General features: G+C 44.6%; 1 protein-coding gene across 2 annotated transcripts in view; it reads left to right on the top strand.

Annotated features, from left to right (window-relative positions):
- Nucleotides 1-514: 514 nt before the first annotated feature.
- The window catches only part of LOC125942364 (uncharacterized), a 63340-nt gene continuing 45293 nt past the window's right edge, over nucleotides 515-18561 (top strand). The window contains exons 1-2 of one of the 2 annotated variants that reach the window (XM_049660520.1): nucleotides 515-1027; nucleotides 10378-10695. In XM_049660520.1, the coding sequence (XP_049516477.1) occupies nucleotides 515-1027; nucleotides 10378-10683 (819 nt within the window). In that variant the 3' untranslated portion in view covers nucleotides 10684-10695. Of the gene's footprint in view, nucleotides 1028-10377; nucleotides 10696-18561 lie in introns of those variants that run through there. The other variant, XM_049660521.1, reaches the window with a different exon arrangement.

Below are 18561 nucleotides of genomic sequence, written 5' to 3'. Positions count from 1 at the left end.
CCAGAACTTCAAGCTGCTCTCGGAGATCCTGGGTTTCTGCCCGAACCTAACCGCGCTGCATGTGCACTTCGTTCGCGGCTCCTTCTGGAACGCGCTTCTGGAATGCCACGGCATACTCAAAGAGCGCGCCTTTTTGGAATCATTCACGTTCACCTCCGAGCTGCCGGCCGCCATTCAACGTGAGCCTGCCTCGCCGTTGGAGTTCACGAGCTGCGCAGCTGTCTGCGCCAATGTTAGCCACCAGAGGAGGCTCAACTCGTGGAGCTGTGCGCGACTCTGTGACCTGGCACTTGACTGCAATGAAGGCCGTACCCTGCCGTTGCAGCTTGTCGTGGTTGCTGTTCACATCGCCGAATTCACGGCGGAATGGATCCGTGTGGCCGGCCACAGACACGTCTGGACCTGCGTCCGCCAGCTTTGTCTTCTGCTATTCCCGGCAGAGCCTTCTTGCACCGTCTATCCGTTGGCAGGCGCCACTTATCTCCATAGTCTGCGCGAATTCTTCTCCACGGCAATGAGGCACCTCGTCGAGCTTAACGTAAGCTCGTTCCACTTCGGCCCTGACTTCGACTTGACGGAATTGCTCCAAGAAGGGACGCTGAAGTTCCTGGAGGCACTCTCGGCGCCTCCTTGCGGCCTTTGCCACCTAACAGCGCTACGTCGGCTGGCGCATTATTGCCCCCACCTCGAAGACCTGGACGTGCGCTTTGACAGGCAGGGGAGCTTTGTACAGTGCATCGTCTGTGAGTGCGAGTTCCGCCTTGAGCCCGAAGACATGGTCGAACAACACACCGGCGCCCCTTTGTTTCGCAATGGGCTGGCCAGGCTGACTTTCAGTGACGTGCCGGAGCTCGTCTCCCTGCGGTTCCTCGAGCGCTGCCAAATGGTGACACTGCGACTGTCCAACTGCCCCGGTCCCTCGCACCCGGACTACGTGCGTTTAGGCCCGCTGCTCGCTAACAGCAGCACACTGAGCTGCCTCGTGCTTCGTCACGACGCTTTGCCGTTCGGCGACGCGTCTCTGGTGGTGAGTCTGTTTCCGCTAGGCTTTCGATGCCGCGACAGCACGTCATGCGGGTCGACGGGTCAAAGTCATTGGGAGTGATCTTTTCTGGCTTAATTCTGTTTCATTTTAAACTGCGCTGAGTGACACTAATCACGGTAAATGAGACACATACCACACAGGACGAGAGAGCGCAAGCTACCATCTGCTTTATTGCCGATGAAATGTTACCCCGTTTCCCTTATATGGGCTGTAAATTGAGCACATGCAGATACCGAGGCTAACCAGACACCGAAAGACGTGAATAGCTTGGCAGCGCATGGAAGTACACGTTGACAAAAACAGCGATGAATGATTAACTATCACTAGGTGCTTGATTTATTGTTTAAGTGATGTTTCCTGCCAGGATTATATCGGGTGCCGTGAGCAAAATAGAAGGTGCGCTTACGCATGTGTCAGCTTCCTTTCTTAGAGCCCCTAAAATTTCCCTAGTAGTCTTTTTCATTAGAGCTGGCGACAACACCACTTCTTTCGAAATTTGGTAGGCAGGAACATATATTGCAGTGCGCAGCGACGTTGCTATAGACGCAACCAGCTGTTCGCACGCTTATTTTTCTTTTAATATTTCATTGCAGCATCGCCCTGTTTGTCTGATGTACGCTTTGCCGCATGAAAGTGGGATTCTATATGCTACGCCTTTCGAACATTGCACGAACCTTTCCCTCTGCTTGACGTCGCAGCTGTACTCGTATAGTCATCTTTTTTGTTTATCTTTTTGCACATGCCTTCGAGCTTTTGCGGGGCAGAGAAAAGCACCTTTATGTTATGTCTGCTCGCAATTTTTCCAAATTTGTGCTGCATCAATGGAACGTTAAAATAGCATGATTACACGAGCCAACAGCTGCATGGTTGTGTTTAGCAATCTCTCTGTGCACTGCAAAATGTGTTCCTTGCGCGCCAAATTTCGAGAGAACTGCTGTTGTCGCCAGCTCTAAAAAATAATGATAAAAAAAAACTACCAGGGAAATTTTAGAGGCTCTGAAGCGCACTTTCTTTCTATTTTGCTCACGACACCCGATATAGAGCTGGTAAGAAACGTCACTTAAAAAAAAAAAGGCCTAGCGATAGTTTGACCCATTGCATCTGTTATTTTGTCAACGCGTACTTCCACTTCCAAGCTATTCACATCTTTTTTGTTGTCTTGTTAGCCTTGGCATCTGTACGCATGCTCAATTGACTACAGCCCATATAAGGGCAACGGTTCATTGACAATAGACCAATTGCTAATTTGCGCTCTCTCGCCCTGTGTGGTGTGTCTGTTTGTGTCATTTACCGTGATTAGTGTCACTCAGCGCAGTTTAAAATGAACACCAGCTAGCCCAGCTCATCGCCTTAGTTATTTCTGTTTGCCACTGTTGCGCATCGTGTATACAATCGCGCGCGATACCAAGGTTAAAGCAAGGTTCATTACATTGTTCGCTAAGGCGACGTCACAATGCGTGCTCGAACCAATTGCCAGTGACATCCAACCCTATATATGTGCGATCGCAGCGTGACTACATCTCTCGAGCAAAACATCAGTTTATGAAAGTTCTACACCTGTTGCGTCACTCGTGAAATTATTTCAAGTGCAGGCAATGACAAAGGAAGACAAAAATCATGTCGCGCGTTATTTACTTGCATCCCAGAGTAACAACGGATGTGAAACAATGAAACCGCGTCAGCTTTCGGCAGCTTGTTCGTGGTGGTGCCACCAAGTCGGGCTGAAATGGTATCACTGTATTTGACAGTACAATGTTGTCAGAGGGCCCTTATGTATAACTTATATAATTCATACAACATGTATGAGAGCTAATTCGTAAGGTTTGATCAGTAGTTTTGTTTCTTTCTTTTATTATGAGTAGATATGTTCAGTACCACCCGCCGTGGTTGCGTAGCGGCTATGGTGTTGGGCTGCTAAGCCCGAGGCCGCGGGATGCGAAAACACCCGTGTACTTAGATTTAGGTGCATGTTAAAGAACCCCAGGTGGTCGACATTATACCGCAGTCCCCCACTACGCCATGCCGCATAATCGGATCGTGGTGTTGGCACGTAAAAACCCATAATATATATATATATATATATATATATATATATATATATATATATGTATATATGTTCAGTACCATGTAGTTCAGTGCAAGTGACCTGCGTGCTTAGCTAGTGAAGATTAGTGCACGGTTTTGGCGAATTATTTCAATGACTGCAGCTTCTTTCATGACTCAGAATTAACAGATGTGGGTTGGCTCTACAGACACATAGACATTGTACGTGACTCGACATCTGGGTGAAACGAAGGATCTGTATGCATGCGAAACAAACGCGGGCTCACCGGTGAAACAGTTTTCATTGGAATAATGGCTATGAATACCTACAGGTCATACGTTCCATTAGTCCCGCAATGTGACGCGATGTTGTGGCAAACAATTTCATTCAAGCCTCCTTTCGCGAATTGCTCAATGGTGCAATACATTGCTTCTTTGGTGCGATTCTTTCGTACTGTTTGTTGCAATTGTATGCATTTTAACTGAGGGGAGCTGTTTAAGCCGGGCGTTGTCTCTGCTGAATCCAAAAAAGTGGGCCGATCCTGGCGGTAGTGCAGAAAGGGTCCAAGCGCAATGGCACATACCCCTGTGAACTAGCGAAGCTGGGCCTGGCGAAGTCTAGCTAAGCATGGTTGGGACTACTTAAGCTTACTCAGTCATCGATAACCAATCGATGCTAATCAATAGCTAATCCAGAAACTTCTGGAAAATGCTGGGGATGACTTGGTAGTGCTTAGCCCAGCCCAAATACGTGGCCACTACCTTGCGATAGCCAATCAATAGCTAATCGATAATCAACAAATAATCAATACATTCCGGGAAATGCTGGGGATGACTTGGTAGTGCTTAGCCAAGCCCACAAGCCCGGACTAGCTAGGTGATCATCAGCTCCGCTGTCTCTTTAGCATCGCACGCACCGTCTCTTTCCACCATTTTTTTTACACCGTCTTTATCCAGTGCTCCCCGTACGGTGTGGTGCGTTTTAATGAGCATTATGTATCACTGTCTTGATCACCTGCAAATGAGGTCGGGTAAATGTAAGTGGCAGGAGCGTCCCGCTTTATTCCCTTGTGTCTGCCGCCTCGGAAAACAAATATTTCGATAGTGCATTCATAGCCGTGCGCCAGCCGTTGGTAAAATGCGCACTGCATGGATTCCTCGAGCATGTTTTCGGGCCCATGTATTGTGGGATGTGGCAGTTGCTATTAATGGCTGTGAACCGGGCCTGCCTTTGCAGATAACAAGCTGCGCAGAAAACGTTTATTAAGGCGAAAGCCTTATATGTCTCCGTTTCAAGGCCGTTTCAAACCACGTCGTCGACACGAAATGGTCCTCTTATGATAAGAGGCGATAATGCGCACAAAACCGCGATTGAGGGTGGAAGCATGATCAAGCAAGTGAACCGAAGTGATAATGGGTATACAGAGAGGTGAATTAAGAGTGAACTCATGGTGAAATAAAGGGGTTTAGTTAGGTGATACGAGTCAAACGAAAGGTAATGATGAGATAGAGTGAGCTAAGATGAAGAGTAAATGACAGTGAATGAAGGTGAATCAAGTGGTGATAGGATGAATCAAGAGTGATGAAAACGGGAAATTTGGAGTAACAGAGCAAACCAAGTGTGGTGGAAGTAAAACCGAGATGGATAGTCAATGAAGGTGAACCAAGCAGTGATAGGGTGAATCAAAAACAAATCCAGTGAGAATTAAGAGTGAATCAACGGGTTATGGAGTGGGGGAGTGACTTGCAAAAAATATGTGAGATTTGAGAGTCCAAGTGAGAGTGACTCAGCAAAAGAGGTGATGAGTCAAGGTTCGAGTTTGGTGAATCATAGGAAGGGTGACTTGCAAAAAAAACATGACTCACAAAAATGACTAAATTGTGGTTTCAGAATGATGATGACTCGGCAAGTGTCGAGTCACGGTCTGAGTTTGGTGAAACAAGGATGACTTGAGAAAATGGCTGCAAAATGTGTAAAACAAATGAGGATAAAGAAAATAAAGGAAATGTCAAAAGAAATTTCACAAATCGTAAAAAGAAAGCTGTATGGAGAGTTTTTCATGTTTCTCTACAATTTTCTCATTGACAATTTTCATATAGCTAATTATAATATTTGAGCAGTTCATTATTTAGACTAATTATGTAATTAGGCGAAATGCAAAAAATAATCTGAGTATCTCCAAGCGAGGGCAAAAAAAAAACATTACCTTGGTTCTATCCAGCTACGTGGCATTTGCACATATTTAAAGTTTGGCCCACTAAGCTTCAACAAAGTCACTCCCTCACCAGAACAGGGATTGGCCTCCCTGGTGCAGTATTCGGTCACTACCTCCCTCATGACTCCTACAATTAACCAATGGCCCTCAGTGATCTGGTGAGGCTTACACGGCGCTGACTAACCACCATGTACTCTGCTACAGAGGTCTTCCAGATAAGAAAGAATTCGGGGTGGGATTTCTAGTCCATAAGGACATAGCGGGCAACATTGATTCTACAGCATTAATGAGAGGGTAGAAGTCGTGGTAATAAAGCTGAATAGGAGGTATAGAATGAAGATAGTACAAGCCTACGCCCCAACCTCCAGTCACGATGATGAAGAAATAGAAAAGTTTTATGAAGGTATTGAATTCGCGATGAGAAAGGGTGAAAACTCAGTATACTGTAGTCATGGGCGACATCAATGAAAAAGTGGGGGAAAAGCAGGCTGGCGAGCAAGCAATTGGCAACTACGGCACGGATTCTAGGACCACAAGAGGTATTGGTAGAATAGGCGGAAAGGAATAGGCTCCGAATAATGAATACTTTCTTCAGGAAGCGCAGCAACAGGAAGTGGACCTGGAAAAGTCCTAATAGAGAAACAAGGTATGAAATAGATTTCATACTCTCTGCCAATCCCAACATAGTGCAGGATGTGGAAGTGTTAGGTAGAGTAAAGTGCAGTGACCATAGGTTGGTGAAGTCTAGGATTTCTCTCATTTTGAAGAGAGAAAGAATAAAATTAGTCACGAAAAACAGGCCAACCTAGATGCAGTCAGGGTTCAAGCAGACCAATTCAGGCTGGTGCTCGCAAACAAATATGCAGCTTTAGAACAGGAAGATAAAGACAACATAGAGGTAATGAATGAAACTGTAACTAGGTTGATCTCAGAAGCAGCAATTGAAGTGGGAGGTAAGGCACCAAGGCAACCAGTAGGTAAGCTCTCACAGTAACAATGGACCTAATAAAGAAACGGCAAAACATGAAATGTAAAGCTCGAGAGATCAGATAGAATTCGCTGAACTGTCGGAACTGATCAAGAAGAAGAAAGTAAGGGATATCAGAGATTATAACGTGGAAAAGATTGAGGAAGCAGTAAAATATGTACGCAGCATGAAATCAGTGAGAAGAAAACTTGGCATAGGACAAGGCAAAATGTATGCACTGAAAGATAAACAGGGTAATATCATCAGCAATTTCGATGACATAGTAAAAGCAGCGGGAAAATTCTATACTGGCCTGTACAGTGCCCAGAGCAGCCAAGCTACTTTCATTCGACGTAGTGATGAACAGGATACAGAGGCTCCTTCTATAACTAGCGATGAAGTTAGAAGTGCTTTGAAAGACATGACCAGGGGAAAAGCTGCTGGAGAAGATGGAATAACAGTCGATTTAATCAAAGATGGAGGAGATATCATGCTTGAAAAGCTCGCGGCCCTTTATACGCAATGCCTCACGAGTTCAAGTGTACCAGAAAGCTGGAAGAACGCCAACATTATACTCATCCATAAGAAGGGAGACGTTAAAGAATTGAAGAATTATAGACCAACTAGCTTGCTTTCAGTATTGTATAAAATATTCACCAAGGTAATTTCAAATATAATCAGGGCAAGAATTGACTTCAGCCAACCACAAGAGAGCAGGCTGGCTTCAGGAAGGGATATTCTACGATGGATCATATCCACGTCATCAATCAGGTACTAGAGAAATCTGCGGAGTACAATCGACCTCTCTATATGGCTTTCATAGATTATGAAAAAGCTTTTGATTCAGTAGAGATACCAGCAGTCATAGAGGCATTGCGTAATCAAGGAGTACATGAGGCATATCTGAATATCTTGGCAAATATCTACAAAGATTGCACATCAAATTTGGTTCTCCACAAGAAAAGTAGAAAGATACCTATCATGAAAGGGGTCAGGTCAAGCAAGGAGACACAATCTCTCCAATGCTATTCACTGCATGCTTAGAAGAAGTATTCACGGTCTTAGACTGGGAAGGCTTAGGAGTGAGGATCAACGGCGAATATCTCGGCAACATTCGGTTTGCAGATGACATTTTCCTATTCAGCAACAACGGGGACGAATTACAGCAAATGATTGACGACCTTAACCGAGAAAGTGTAAGAGTGGGGTTGAAGATTAATATGCAGAAGATAAAGATAATGTTCACTAGCCTGGCAAGAGAACAGGAATTCAGGATCGCCAGTAAGCCTCTAGAGTCTGTAAAGGAGTACATTTATCTAGGTCAATTACTCGCAGGGGACCCTGATCATGAGAAAGAAATTCACAGAAGAATAAAATTGAGTTGGATTGAATACTGCAGGCATTACCAAATCCTGACTGGGAGCGTATACCACTGTCGTTGAAAAGAAAAGTGTACAATCATTGTATTCTACCGGTGTTAAGATAAGGGGCAGAAACTTGGAGGTTAACAAAGAAGCTCGAGAACAAGATAAGGACCGCACAAAGAGCGATGGAACGAAAAATGTTTGGCCTAACGTTTTAGAGACAGGAAGAGAGCGGCGTGGATCAGAGAACAAACGGGGATAGCCGATATTCTAGTTGACATTAAGCGGGAAAAATGGAGCTGGGTAGGCCATGTAATGCGTAGGATGGATAACCGGTGACCATTAGAGTTACAGAATGGATACCAAGAGAAGGGCGGAAGCGCAGTCGAGGACGGCAGAAAACTAGGTGGGGTGATGAAGTTAGGAAATTTGCAGGCGCAAGTTGGAATCAGCTACCGCAAGACAGGGGTAATTGGAGACACAGGGAGAGGCCTTCGTCCTGCAGTGGACATAAATATTGGCTGATGATGATGAAAGTTTGACTCAAGTTACATGGGACACGCTATATTCTATATGTGTAGAGTGTGGAAACACTTGCATTGGGATAAACGCTGGATAGGGGTTTCCTACAAGAGTTTATTCTCCCACTCGCTAGCACTCTTAAAAATAAACTTAGTAAATAGCTAGTAAATGCACGTTTTTACTAGGCTACTGTGTATTTTACTACCTTCTGACTAGTTCTGTACTAGCCAGTGGTTAGTAAAGCTAGTAAGTGCTGCCTTTACTAACCAGAAATGCTTCTTAGTAGTTTTTACTAAGTAACTACTAAGCAACTACTAACTTGTCTGGCCTTGGCCTATTTTGCTGTGATTGTAACAGTCTTATGCGAAATTGAGATTAACTGTAGTATTGTTCATTATGTTGGATTAACAGTTATATGCGACGTCGTATCACACATATGTACAGACAGTAGGCTTTAGACAGTTGAGCACAAAGCTTTGATTATTTAACCAAATACATAGGTGCTCACCGGTGCCACATGTGCTCCCTCAAACTAGGCCTATAAATACTGGTGAAGTTGCTCTTTCAGTAAGTGTTGTGTAGCACCTTGGTCGTTCTATATATGTTTTCTTGCTTGTCGTTGCTTGTTGGACATGTGTAGTACATTCTTACCCGGAGTCAGTGCGGCTTCATGTCCTTGGCAAATTTACATTACGTATATTTGTATGCCAACAATTAATTAATGCCTTAATATATAGCAATATAACGCGTTTTTTTTTTCATGTATATTTATCATTTTACTTTTTTATGCTTTTACAATACCATCCACTTCGTAGGACAATGCAAGCGGCACTTATAAATCGAATAGGTCCCATTGTATTGTTGGTAATTATATTTCAGTTGTGTTAGTAACTGCACTACCGAGGTAGTATTTAGTTACTACTAAGTTAGTGCTTTTTGCTAGCTTCAGCAGCTAGTGAAAAGTACTAACCATCATTTTACTACCTGCACTTACTAAGAAGGTAGTGCTTTTTGGGACTATAGTAACGTGTTAGTATTTACTTAGTGAATATGACGACCTTTTTTTTAAGAGTGTAGGCTGTGATCTGGCGCCGCTGTCGGTATGGAAAGCTAGAGCGTCCGGTGCCTACAGGCCAGGATCTTTTAGTGTCGCACCTGCGTTTAGAGCAAGAACACCTAACCTCGACCCCGCCACCATCTGTCGGCACGGCCCGCACAGGGGCTCCGGGTTTGTGACAAAACAGCTGACAACAATGCCATGAGGGCCCATGACAAGTGAACACTGGCGGCAAGCATGCGATAAGGACAGGCTGAGTGCTACCGCGGCCGTTCGTTCCACCAGTTCCCACAGCCCCTGGAAAGGATCGCTGCGACAACAAGCGCTCCAGATATTGGTCTATCAAGAAACAGCGAAATTGCTCCACAGCCGTACTACAAGCAAGAACGACATCGCGGATAGTTGGTTCCATGTGATTGTAAGGGCGATAAGTGACTTTTAGGGGCGAAGCTCCTTAGGGTGTGGGTCTGTCCCTCCTCTGTAGTATGTAGTAGTAGTCGTCGTCGTAGTAGTAGTAGGTAGCCACGTCTACTTTTATGAAAAAAAATTCCGAAAGTTGTGTCCGTAGCGCGGAATCGAACCAGGGACCCCTCGCTTCCGAACGCGCGGCGCTAACCACTACGCCACGAAGCGCACATGTACACACGCACCACGATGACAATAAATACCCAACATTAATGAAAGACTGCGCGTTTCTAACGCGTTTGTGCTAGCGCGTTACGGCCCGTGTAAGAAGCTGGTGTAAGACGCTGCGGCCTCTCCCCCTTACTAGAGAGTACTGCACGTTTCTAACGCGTTTGTGCTAGCGTCCCCTTAAGCGGGAGATGGTGCAATTATAATGAAGGGCGCTGTTATAAAATAGGAATGACGTCACATATGGCGCGTGTCATTGGTGGAAGTCAATCGTTCGATGTAGTGCGGCGAGACTGGGCGAATTACACGGAAGATTCACGGTTTACCGATGATTCCCTCCGGAGCTTCGCCCACTCATCATCATTCACCCCGTGGATATGCGGGTTTTTTTTTTTTTTTTTTTTTTTTTTTTTTTTTTTTTTTTTTTAGAAAAGCCTGTGCGACATTTTACTTGGGGAATTTTCCAGACATTCGAGCGGCGCCCTGTCCTGACGCACTCAAACGATCACGTTCGTATTGTTTCATTCCAGGCTAACTTGTCCAGCATCCCGAGCCTGCAGTACCTGCACCTTTTATCGGCGACGTCCGTTTCTGGAAACGAGGCCTCGATGTCCGTGTGTGCGCTCAGGGCCAGCCTTCCGCGCCTGCTATGCCTGCATATCCACTACCGGGACGCAAGCGACGGCACCGAGCAGCGTGTCACGTGGATACGGGAATGGTTCGTTGGAGGCAGCAGCGGCACGATCCAAGACAGTCCCTGCTTCCTGTATTGCTCGACAGCTACGTTCATAGGGCTCGCCAAGCCGGTGAATCGTCACTTCCAGACGATCCTGTAGCTGAAGGCTATATAGGAGAGGTAATAAAGCGGCCCTGATGACAGGCCCTACTAAGGGGAGGTTGTCATTTGCTAGTTCATTCATGTGTTATCGAAGTGCACGATATATGCATATATCTTAAATATATATTTCATCGTTAATTATCTCCATGTGGTTGGTGTTTTTCTGGCTGAACACTTATATGTACATTGTACCAAGCATGTTGTCGCGTATATATATATATATATATATATATATATATATATATGTATATGCATGTTTTATTTTTTCCTCGTGCCCTTTCTGCCTATTCATGCGACAACAGGCTAAAAAGATCACCGCCCAAGCACTCCGTACAGATGGTTAACCAGCGAAACTAAAACATGCGGCCCCGGTGTTCATGACAGGGTTAATCCCGACGGTTCATTAAAGTATTTCTCAATTATTGGTTACGTCTTTGTGTTTCTTAATGAGGTTACACACAGTTTCGGCTGCGACGGAGAAAACGACGTCACTGACGGTATGCGCGCAGTCCGCCGTTGTCGCTTTGCCGCTTGCAATTCTTCAAAATTAAATTGCTTCAAAATTAAATCTGTCCGTCACGTAAGACAATGAATGGCTCATACCCCCTTAAGCAATGGCTCATCCCCCCACAAACGCGGCCTCCCCATTACGACGACAGAAGTTGTACGCTGGAATCATGAGCGGCAACGCAGCCAGCTGTGGAAAAAGACGACGACGAACGCGGGAGCAGTGGCACGAGCGCATGCCGAGGGGACGCCAACGAGCCAGCTGCGGAAGACGACGACACCGCCCAATCCAATTCGTTTTCTGTGGACAGGCGACTAACAGACGCTTTTTCGTTTCGCCTAGTCATATAAAGCTTCGCTGTAAAAGCCGGCGACTATAGAATACCTTTCTGTGGGCCTAGTTGGCGCATGCTTGATAAACTTTTTTAAAGCGCATACAAGAGACAAGGCACAAAAGGAAGATCAAACACAGGTCAGGCGCCTGTCCTGTGTTTGACCTTTCTTTTGTGCCTTCTCTTGTTTGCGCTTTAAAAAAGTTTAACCGGCGACTATAGCTGCCTACACTTCCGATTTCATCAAATGAATAAATTAATCGAGGAAAAAGAAGGCACACACAAGCGCTGTAGGTGGCGTATGTGGTCTATGAGATACCGCTGACGTGTGGTAAAAAATTGTAAATAGGTCTAACGGAGATGATGTATCTACAAGCTTGAGAGTCCGCGAACGGACTGTGATGAAAACTACGATGAACTGCATGTGGACTACGCGAATGCGGTAATTGTCCGCACTTAGTATAACTGGTCGCGCGAAGACTAATTTTGTATCTCACTTAAATTTATAGCGCGAAAGAGTCTTTCTACGTATTTCGATGCCCTCTTGAATTTTGTCTGAATAATCTTTCTTGGGGATTCCTCGCGAGGCCCCGAACCTCGTGAAATACATCAGGAAAGACTGTGTTGTCAAGTCCTTGAGTTCCAGATGCGCGACTCACGTGGGGGCACACGTGAACAAGGCCATATAAGCATTGTAGAAGTTTCCGCGCTGGGGATAACATATCGGCCATAAGAAGTCCACTCCAGTCATTTCAAATGGCCCTGAGTAGTGGATACCGTCGTATGGTAGGAAAGATCGACTCAGCCGCGGGACGGCTTACTTTGTGCCTGACACTGGAATACAACAACGAATTAATTTCTTTACGGCTCGTCTCACTCGCAGAATCCAATATCTGTGTCCAATATGTCAGCGTGTTCCTTATTCCAGCGTGTTCCTGGTGACATCTGGCAGCGCTACCATTGAACTGGACCGCTCCGTGGCGCCACCAGCACTACAAAAAAGGATCCGCCTGGTCCCGCGATTCACTTGGCAGCAGCAGTCGTGGCAACAAGGACACACCGCTAAGCAATAATCTTTGGTTGCGCAGGTTAGTCTTCGCTTTTATACGGCATTTGCCGCTTGTGTTCTTAGCTTTTGTCACGCCTGCTGCTGCCAAGGTTACTCCTGTGGTTTCTTAGCTATGCCCAGTAATGCAGAACTTGCTCGCGATGTTGACGCCCTTCGGAAGGGAATCGCAGAAATGCGTGAAAGTTTGCGCATGATGAACCAGCTGTACGAAGAATCAAGGGCGAAATGTGACGCTGTCAATGCAGAGCACAAAACACTCGCAAAAGAAAACGAAAAGCTGGCTAGAAGGGTAGCGGACCTCGAGCAGTATTCTCGTACAAACAATGTCGAGATCAGGGGTGTGCCGTCCACACAGGGCGAGAATTGTGTCGCTGTTCTCCAAAAAATCGGCGACGAGATTGGCTGCCCTGTGGCACCATCTGACATAGACCTTGTTCACCGCGTCTCTGCGAAGAAAGATAAACACATAATTGCACGCTTCTGTTCCCGCGCTAAGAAGGCTGATTTCGTAAGGCCCGGAAAGCACGACTAAACACTACTACTCTCGGCTTCCCTCTGTCTGCAGAGGCAAAGGTCTTTATTAACGACCACTTAACACAAGACAACAAACGTCTGCTTGCTCAAGCCCTCGAACTGAAAAAAAAAAAAGCAGCACAACTGGAAATTTCTATGGACGGACTACTGCCGCATCAAAGCACGAAAGACAGAAGGAAGCCGCGTTTACGTCATTTCTAGCACACGCGACCTCTCGCTAATCGCCTCGTAGCTGTCCAAGCCTTCTGCAAGCTTTCATATCTAATCGATTAAATACACTAAATAACAGCAGGCTCACCCATAAATCCCTGATACACTTTAACATACGTAGCCTCTCAAAGAACTATGATAACATGATAGATTTCTTTTCCAATCTAAATAACCCTTTTACTATCATTTGCCTCTCAGAAATATGGTTGACAAACGCTGATAGCAAGCCATTTGGTATACCCGGATACACAATGGAAGTATGTGTCCGTAAGGATGTTCGGTATGGTGGTTCAGCAATTCTTGTGCAAGATAACCATCCACATCACCGTCGCCATTCTTGTACAAGATAACCATCCATATCACCGTCGCCATGATCTATATTTCTCTTGCCCTAACGTTGAATCTGTATTTTTGGAATTCGATAAATCTTTTCTTTCAGCTGACAGTAGAAACACAATAATTGGATCAGTATACCGTTCCCCATCATCTTGTTCCGCAAACCTTTGTTCTCAACTAGATGCTATCTTGAACATCATTGCAAACAAAAATGTCGTCATCCTCGGTGATATAAACATAGATATTACTAACCCCAATGATAGTCATTGCTCTAATTACAACTGCTATGCAGGATATGGCCTAGATTCATTAATAACCGTACCCACAAGATGTCCTTCGTCCGGATCTCACTCTTTAATAGATCATGTATTATCAAACCCACACCTAGAGCAACGCGCTGGCGTAGTCACTGTTCCCATAGCAGACCACTATCCCGTATTCGTTCTATTAAAGTCTATTAACCTATCCTACCAACGAAGCATAAAAAGTGCTAACTTTCCCACCACTAAGTTCATTAGTCAAATTGCAGAAATCGACTGGAACCCGATTCTTTCTATAACAGACCCAGTCCAGGCATTCGAACAATTTAACAACAAAGTTAAAAGCGTATACTCGGAGTGTACGAGTCTAACACAAAATACTCACTGGTTCTCCGCCCCTAGAAACACATGGATATCAGGATCCCTCTTACAAAGTATTAAAAAACGTGATAACCTTCATAAAAAATTAAAACGCCAACCTTTTAATGTAACTTTAAAGTCGCGGTGCATAACTTATTCTAATACACTTAACATACTCTTGCAAGAAGCCAAGCGTTCCTACTTTGAGATAGCGATTGTTAAACACAAAAATAACACCCGCAAAACCTGGGATACCATTAGGTCCTTTCTTCATCTGTCTTCACCAAACCACGCACTTAACCAACTTAACACAGGAACAAGGATAGTAACGGAAGCCCCTGATATCGCAGACGAATTCAATACTTTTTTCTGTCCTACACAAGATCATTCACCAGACAGTACACCATGACCAGTACTCAGGCAAACCCCTTATTCATTTTACTTGTTCCCTACATCACCCAAAGAAGTATCCGATTCAATCGCTAGTTTACGAACTACAGGTCCCGGCCTTGATGATTTACAACCTTCTAAAATCAAATTAGTATAATCTCATATCGCCGATGTACTTGCGCACATTATTAACTGCATTTTCATAACAGGCGTTTTCCCCGACGAATTAAAACACGGTAAAATAACTCCTATATTAAAAAAAGGTGACAAACAATTAATTTCGAACTATCGCCCTATCTGCATGCTATCTTTTTTTAGCAAAGTTATTGAGAGACTACTTGTAAACCGCTTAACGTACTACTTTCACAAATTTAATCTTCTCTCGCCTGAACAACACGGGATTCGTAAAGGTTATTCAACTGAAATAGCTATAACATCATTCACTGACAAAATAAAACATGCCCTTGACAACGGTCATATTGTTGGTTCAGTTTTCGTTGACTTCAGTAAAGCATTTTATATCTGTCATAACATTCTTTCTTACAAGTTAGAAGCTCTGGGCATTCGTGGCCCAGCTCTTATGCTCATCCGCAGTTATTTGACTAACAGAACACAAGTTGTAAATTTCGGAGGTTCACTCTCACGTACTAAATCAGTCACTAAGGGTGTCCCACAAGGCTCGCTTTTAGGCCCTTTACTTTTCCTGGTGTACATTAATGATCTTCCTCACCGTTTAACCAGTACTTCATCTATACTGTATGCTGACGACACCACTATATTTACTAATAGCAAATGCATAAATACCGTAATAGACCGACTAAATTCTGACCTAAGCAACTTGTCTGCGTGGTGCACAAGTAACAAACTTCACATCAACCCTTCGAAAACTCAGTTTATGCTTTTTCATACACATAAACGTGTCAGCGCGCCCGCGCCACCACTCGTCTTACAAACTCATGTTCTCTCACCTGCATGCACATGAAGTTGTCTTCCTTGGCGTCAAACTAGACCCCCAACTTAAGTTTAACTTGCATGCTGACATGGTGTCAAAAAATTGCCTTTGGAATAAGAGTACTAATTCTAACGCGTTCGTATTTTCCACAAAACGTAAGAACTTTACTTTATTACGCATTTATTCATTGTCACTTGCAATACTGCATCTCAGTTTGGGGAAACACATATTGCTCGCACATAATACATCTACAACATTTACAAAATCAAGCCTCGAGCATCATCAATTTCTCCAGTTGCGTGTCACATGCAGTACTAATTTTCAGTTTCCTAAAAATACTACCATTACGTTACATGCTCCAGCTCAAATTGGTGTTACTAATATACTGCGTACTAAATCCTGAAATCATTTTAGATACATTTAATAGGTCTAGATCTGCTCTTACCAACACTAACAATACGAGATTTTCCGCTAACAACAAATTTTTACGCCCTCGAATAAACACCAATTATGGAATGTTTACTGCTCTTTTTACGGCCATTAAATATTGGAACAAACTACCACCCCATATTAGAGCCTGCCGCACAACATTAACATTCAAGAGAGATACGAAGAAATATTCTAACGACACTACTGGCTACAGACTCATTACTATGAGTATATATTGTGTACAGAATTATTTTCATGTTTTAAATGTTTCTGTATTTATCTAATGTATTGATAGTTTTTATTTATTTTTTATTCTATATCTCCCTTTGTCTTCTTTTTTTTTCTCCTTTTTTTTTAGACGTTTCAAATTTTTTTGTCGCATAGTCTATATAACACTTATACTTTGTGTATTGTGAGCATATATTTGTTTCAAATTATCTGTTACATTAACCTCGTGTTCTTTGATATGTGTCATTCCTATGTTTCCATAACGTGTCAATTACTACATATTTATTTACTCATACGCTGTATGTATTTCATTTGCTTGTATTTTGAACTTCAATTATTGTAAGTACCTTTCTTGTATTTGATTATTTCCTTCACTATCTTCGTGTATTCTGATGTCTGTTGCTGCTATGTTGCCGTAATGTATTAATTACTCCATTGTTAAATTACTAATAGGAGGTCCCCCTGACAGTTCTTGTAACTCCGGGACCTCCTTCTGTACTAATGATGAATCATGAAATAAAAAGAGCCGCCTGTGCTCCCAAGCCACCAGCAAGCGTGATGCACAGTGGACAATGACTGGGTGCTTTGTCTCTTCTTTATGGGCGGCTATTCTGTAGGCTGCCTGCAACTCTCAACAGGCCGTCGCTGTCAATGAACGGGCTTAGATCCGCGATCGAGAACTGCGATGAAGCGGATGAGAGAATAGATGTAATTCCCAAATGTCTCTATTTGTGACACTTTAAGCCATTATTTCTCGGCCTGTGATAGTTCTTACGCTGACAGCCCCTCCTTTTCGCTTCTCTACCGCATTCTGTGCTTTATGAACAAAGTGCATGCCTGACCCAGGTGGTGACAAAGACATCTTCGTCATCGAGCTTATGTGCTCAAGATTCATTAGGGGCGTTTGTTCCACGTACGTTACGGTGCTCAGCAGCTGAACGCTTCTGAGCTCTTCAGCGCAACATTCAGCTTCAGGGACATCGGAAGGCAGCGTTTCGTACCTTTGAATATTGTTTAGCCATCTAGGTCCCGTCCCTCGCTGACAACCAAAGCGGACGGTAGCATGCCCCGGTCAGCAAATCCGCATCCCCGTTCATCACTTGGCGTTCTTGCGTTCGCAGAGACCTCGTGCCACGTTTTCTGAAGTTATCGTCACCAATCCCGATTGTATTCCATCAGGATACACCCCAGCTGCAAGGCCTTGATTTCCCTTGTGGCGCCTGCAACAGCCTCAGGTGGCCTAAGCATTCCGGGTGTAAAGAAGGCCAATCACCCAAAAATAGCTCTAAAACAGATGACGCTGCTATTAATGAATGGGACCTACGGGGACCGAATACACACCTATACCGGTGGTTCGGTCTCATCTACCAGCTCTTCAGGGGCCGTTGTCACTCCGGCTACGAAAACCACAATCAAATTCAAACTGTCATGCATGACAACATCAACGGCGGCAGAGCTTGCTGCCCTGCGTGCAGCTGTAAAATGCCTCCTGAACGAGACACCTCAGAAATAGATCATCTTTTGCGATTTTGAGGCAGCACTTCAGAGTCTGCATTTTGCCCTTTACCACAGGACTCATGCGCAGCTGGCATATAAGAGAAAACCACCATCAAGCTATCGCTAAAGAGCATGAAATTATATTTCAATGGCTACCTGGACACACCAGCATTGCTGGTAATTAATAACCTCGCCGACGCAACCGCCCGGTCTGTTGATCTGGAAGCCGGGCCGACCAGTTCCAATCCCCTTATCCAGGACCGACGTTGCAGGGAAACTTCATAACCTGGCTAAAGCTATGACACAAATATTGGTCTTGCCCCAACCTTCCGAAGTGTCATCTTCCCAGAATTGACCCACCCTTAACGCTACAAGTGCCATCAAACGTTTCCCGCTCTGAGGCGACAGTATTGTGGCGCCTCTGGCTCGGGTGGCGTTCACAAAGGCATACTCGTTCCGCGTTGGAATGGGGGATACGCCCATGTGCAACTCTTGTTGAACTCGAGAAACGATTGAACACGTCTTATGTCTCTGTCCCCAGTACGACGTCGAACGTGAAGCTCTCCGGACAGCATTGAACCGGCTTGACTCTAGACCATTTTCGGAAATGAAGATCCTTGGACCATGGCCGTATGCGTCGACGGCCCAAGAAGCCACGAAAACGTTGTTGCAGTACCTCAAGTCGACAGGTCTTGGCGAGCGTGAGTAGACTCGGTGCGAAGCTTCGAATGTGTGCGAAACTGTACTCTCTATCTCTCTTTTGATCCCTATA

This window comes from Dermacentor silvarum, chromosome 1, assembly GCF_013339745.2.
Source record: "Dermacentor silvarum isolate Dsil-2018 chromosome 1, BIME_Dsil_1.4, whole genome shotgun sequence".
In the NCBI taxonomy this organism is placed as follows: Eukaryota; Metazoa; Arthropoda; class Arachnida; order Ixodida; family Ixodidae; genus Dermacentor; species Dermacentor silvarum.
This window is presented reverse-complemented; position numbering and strand designations above follow the sequence as displayed.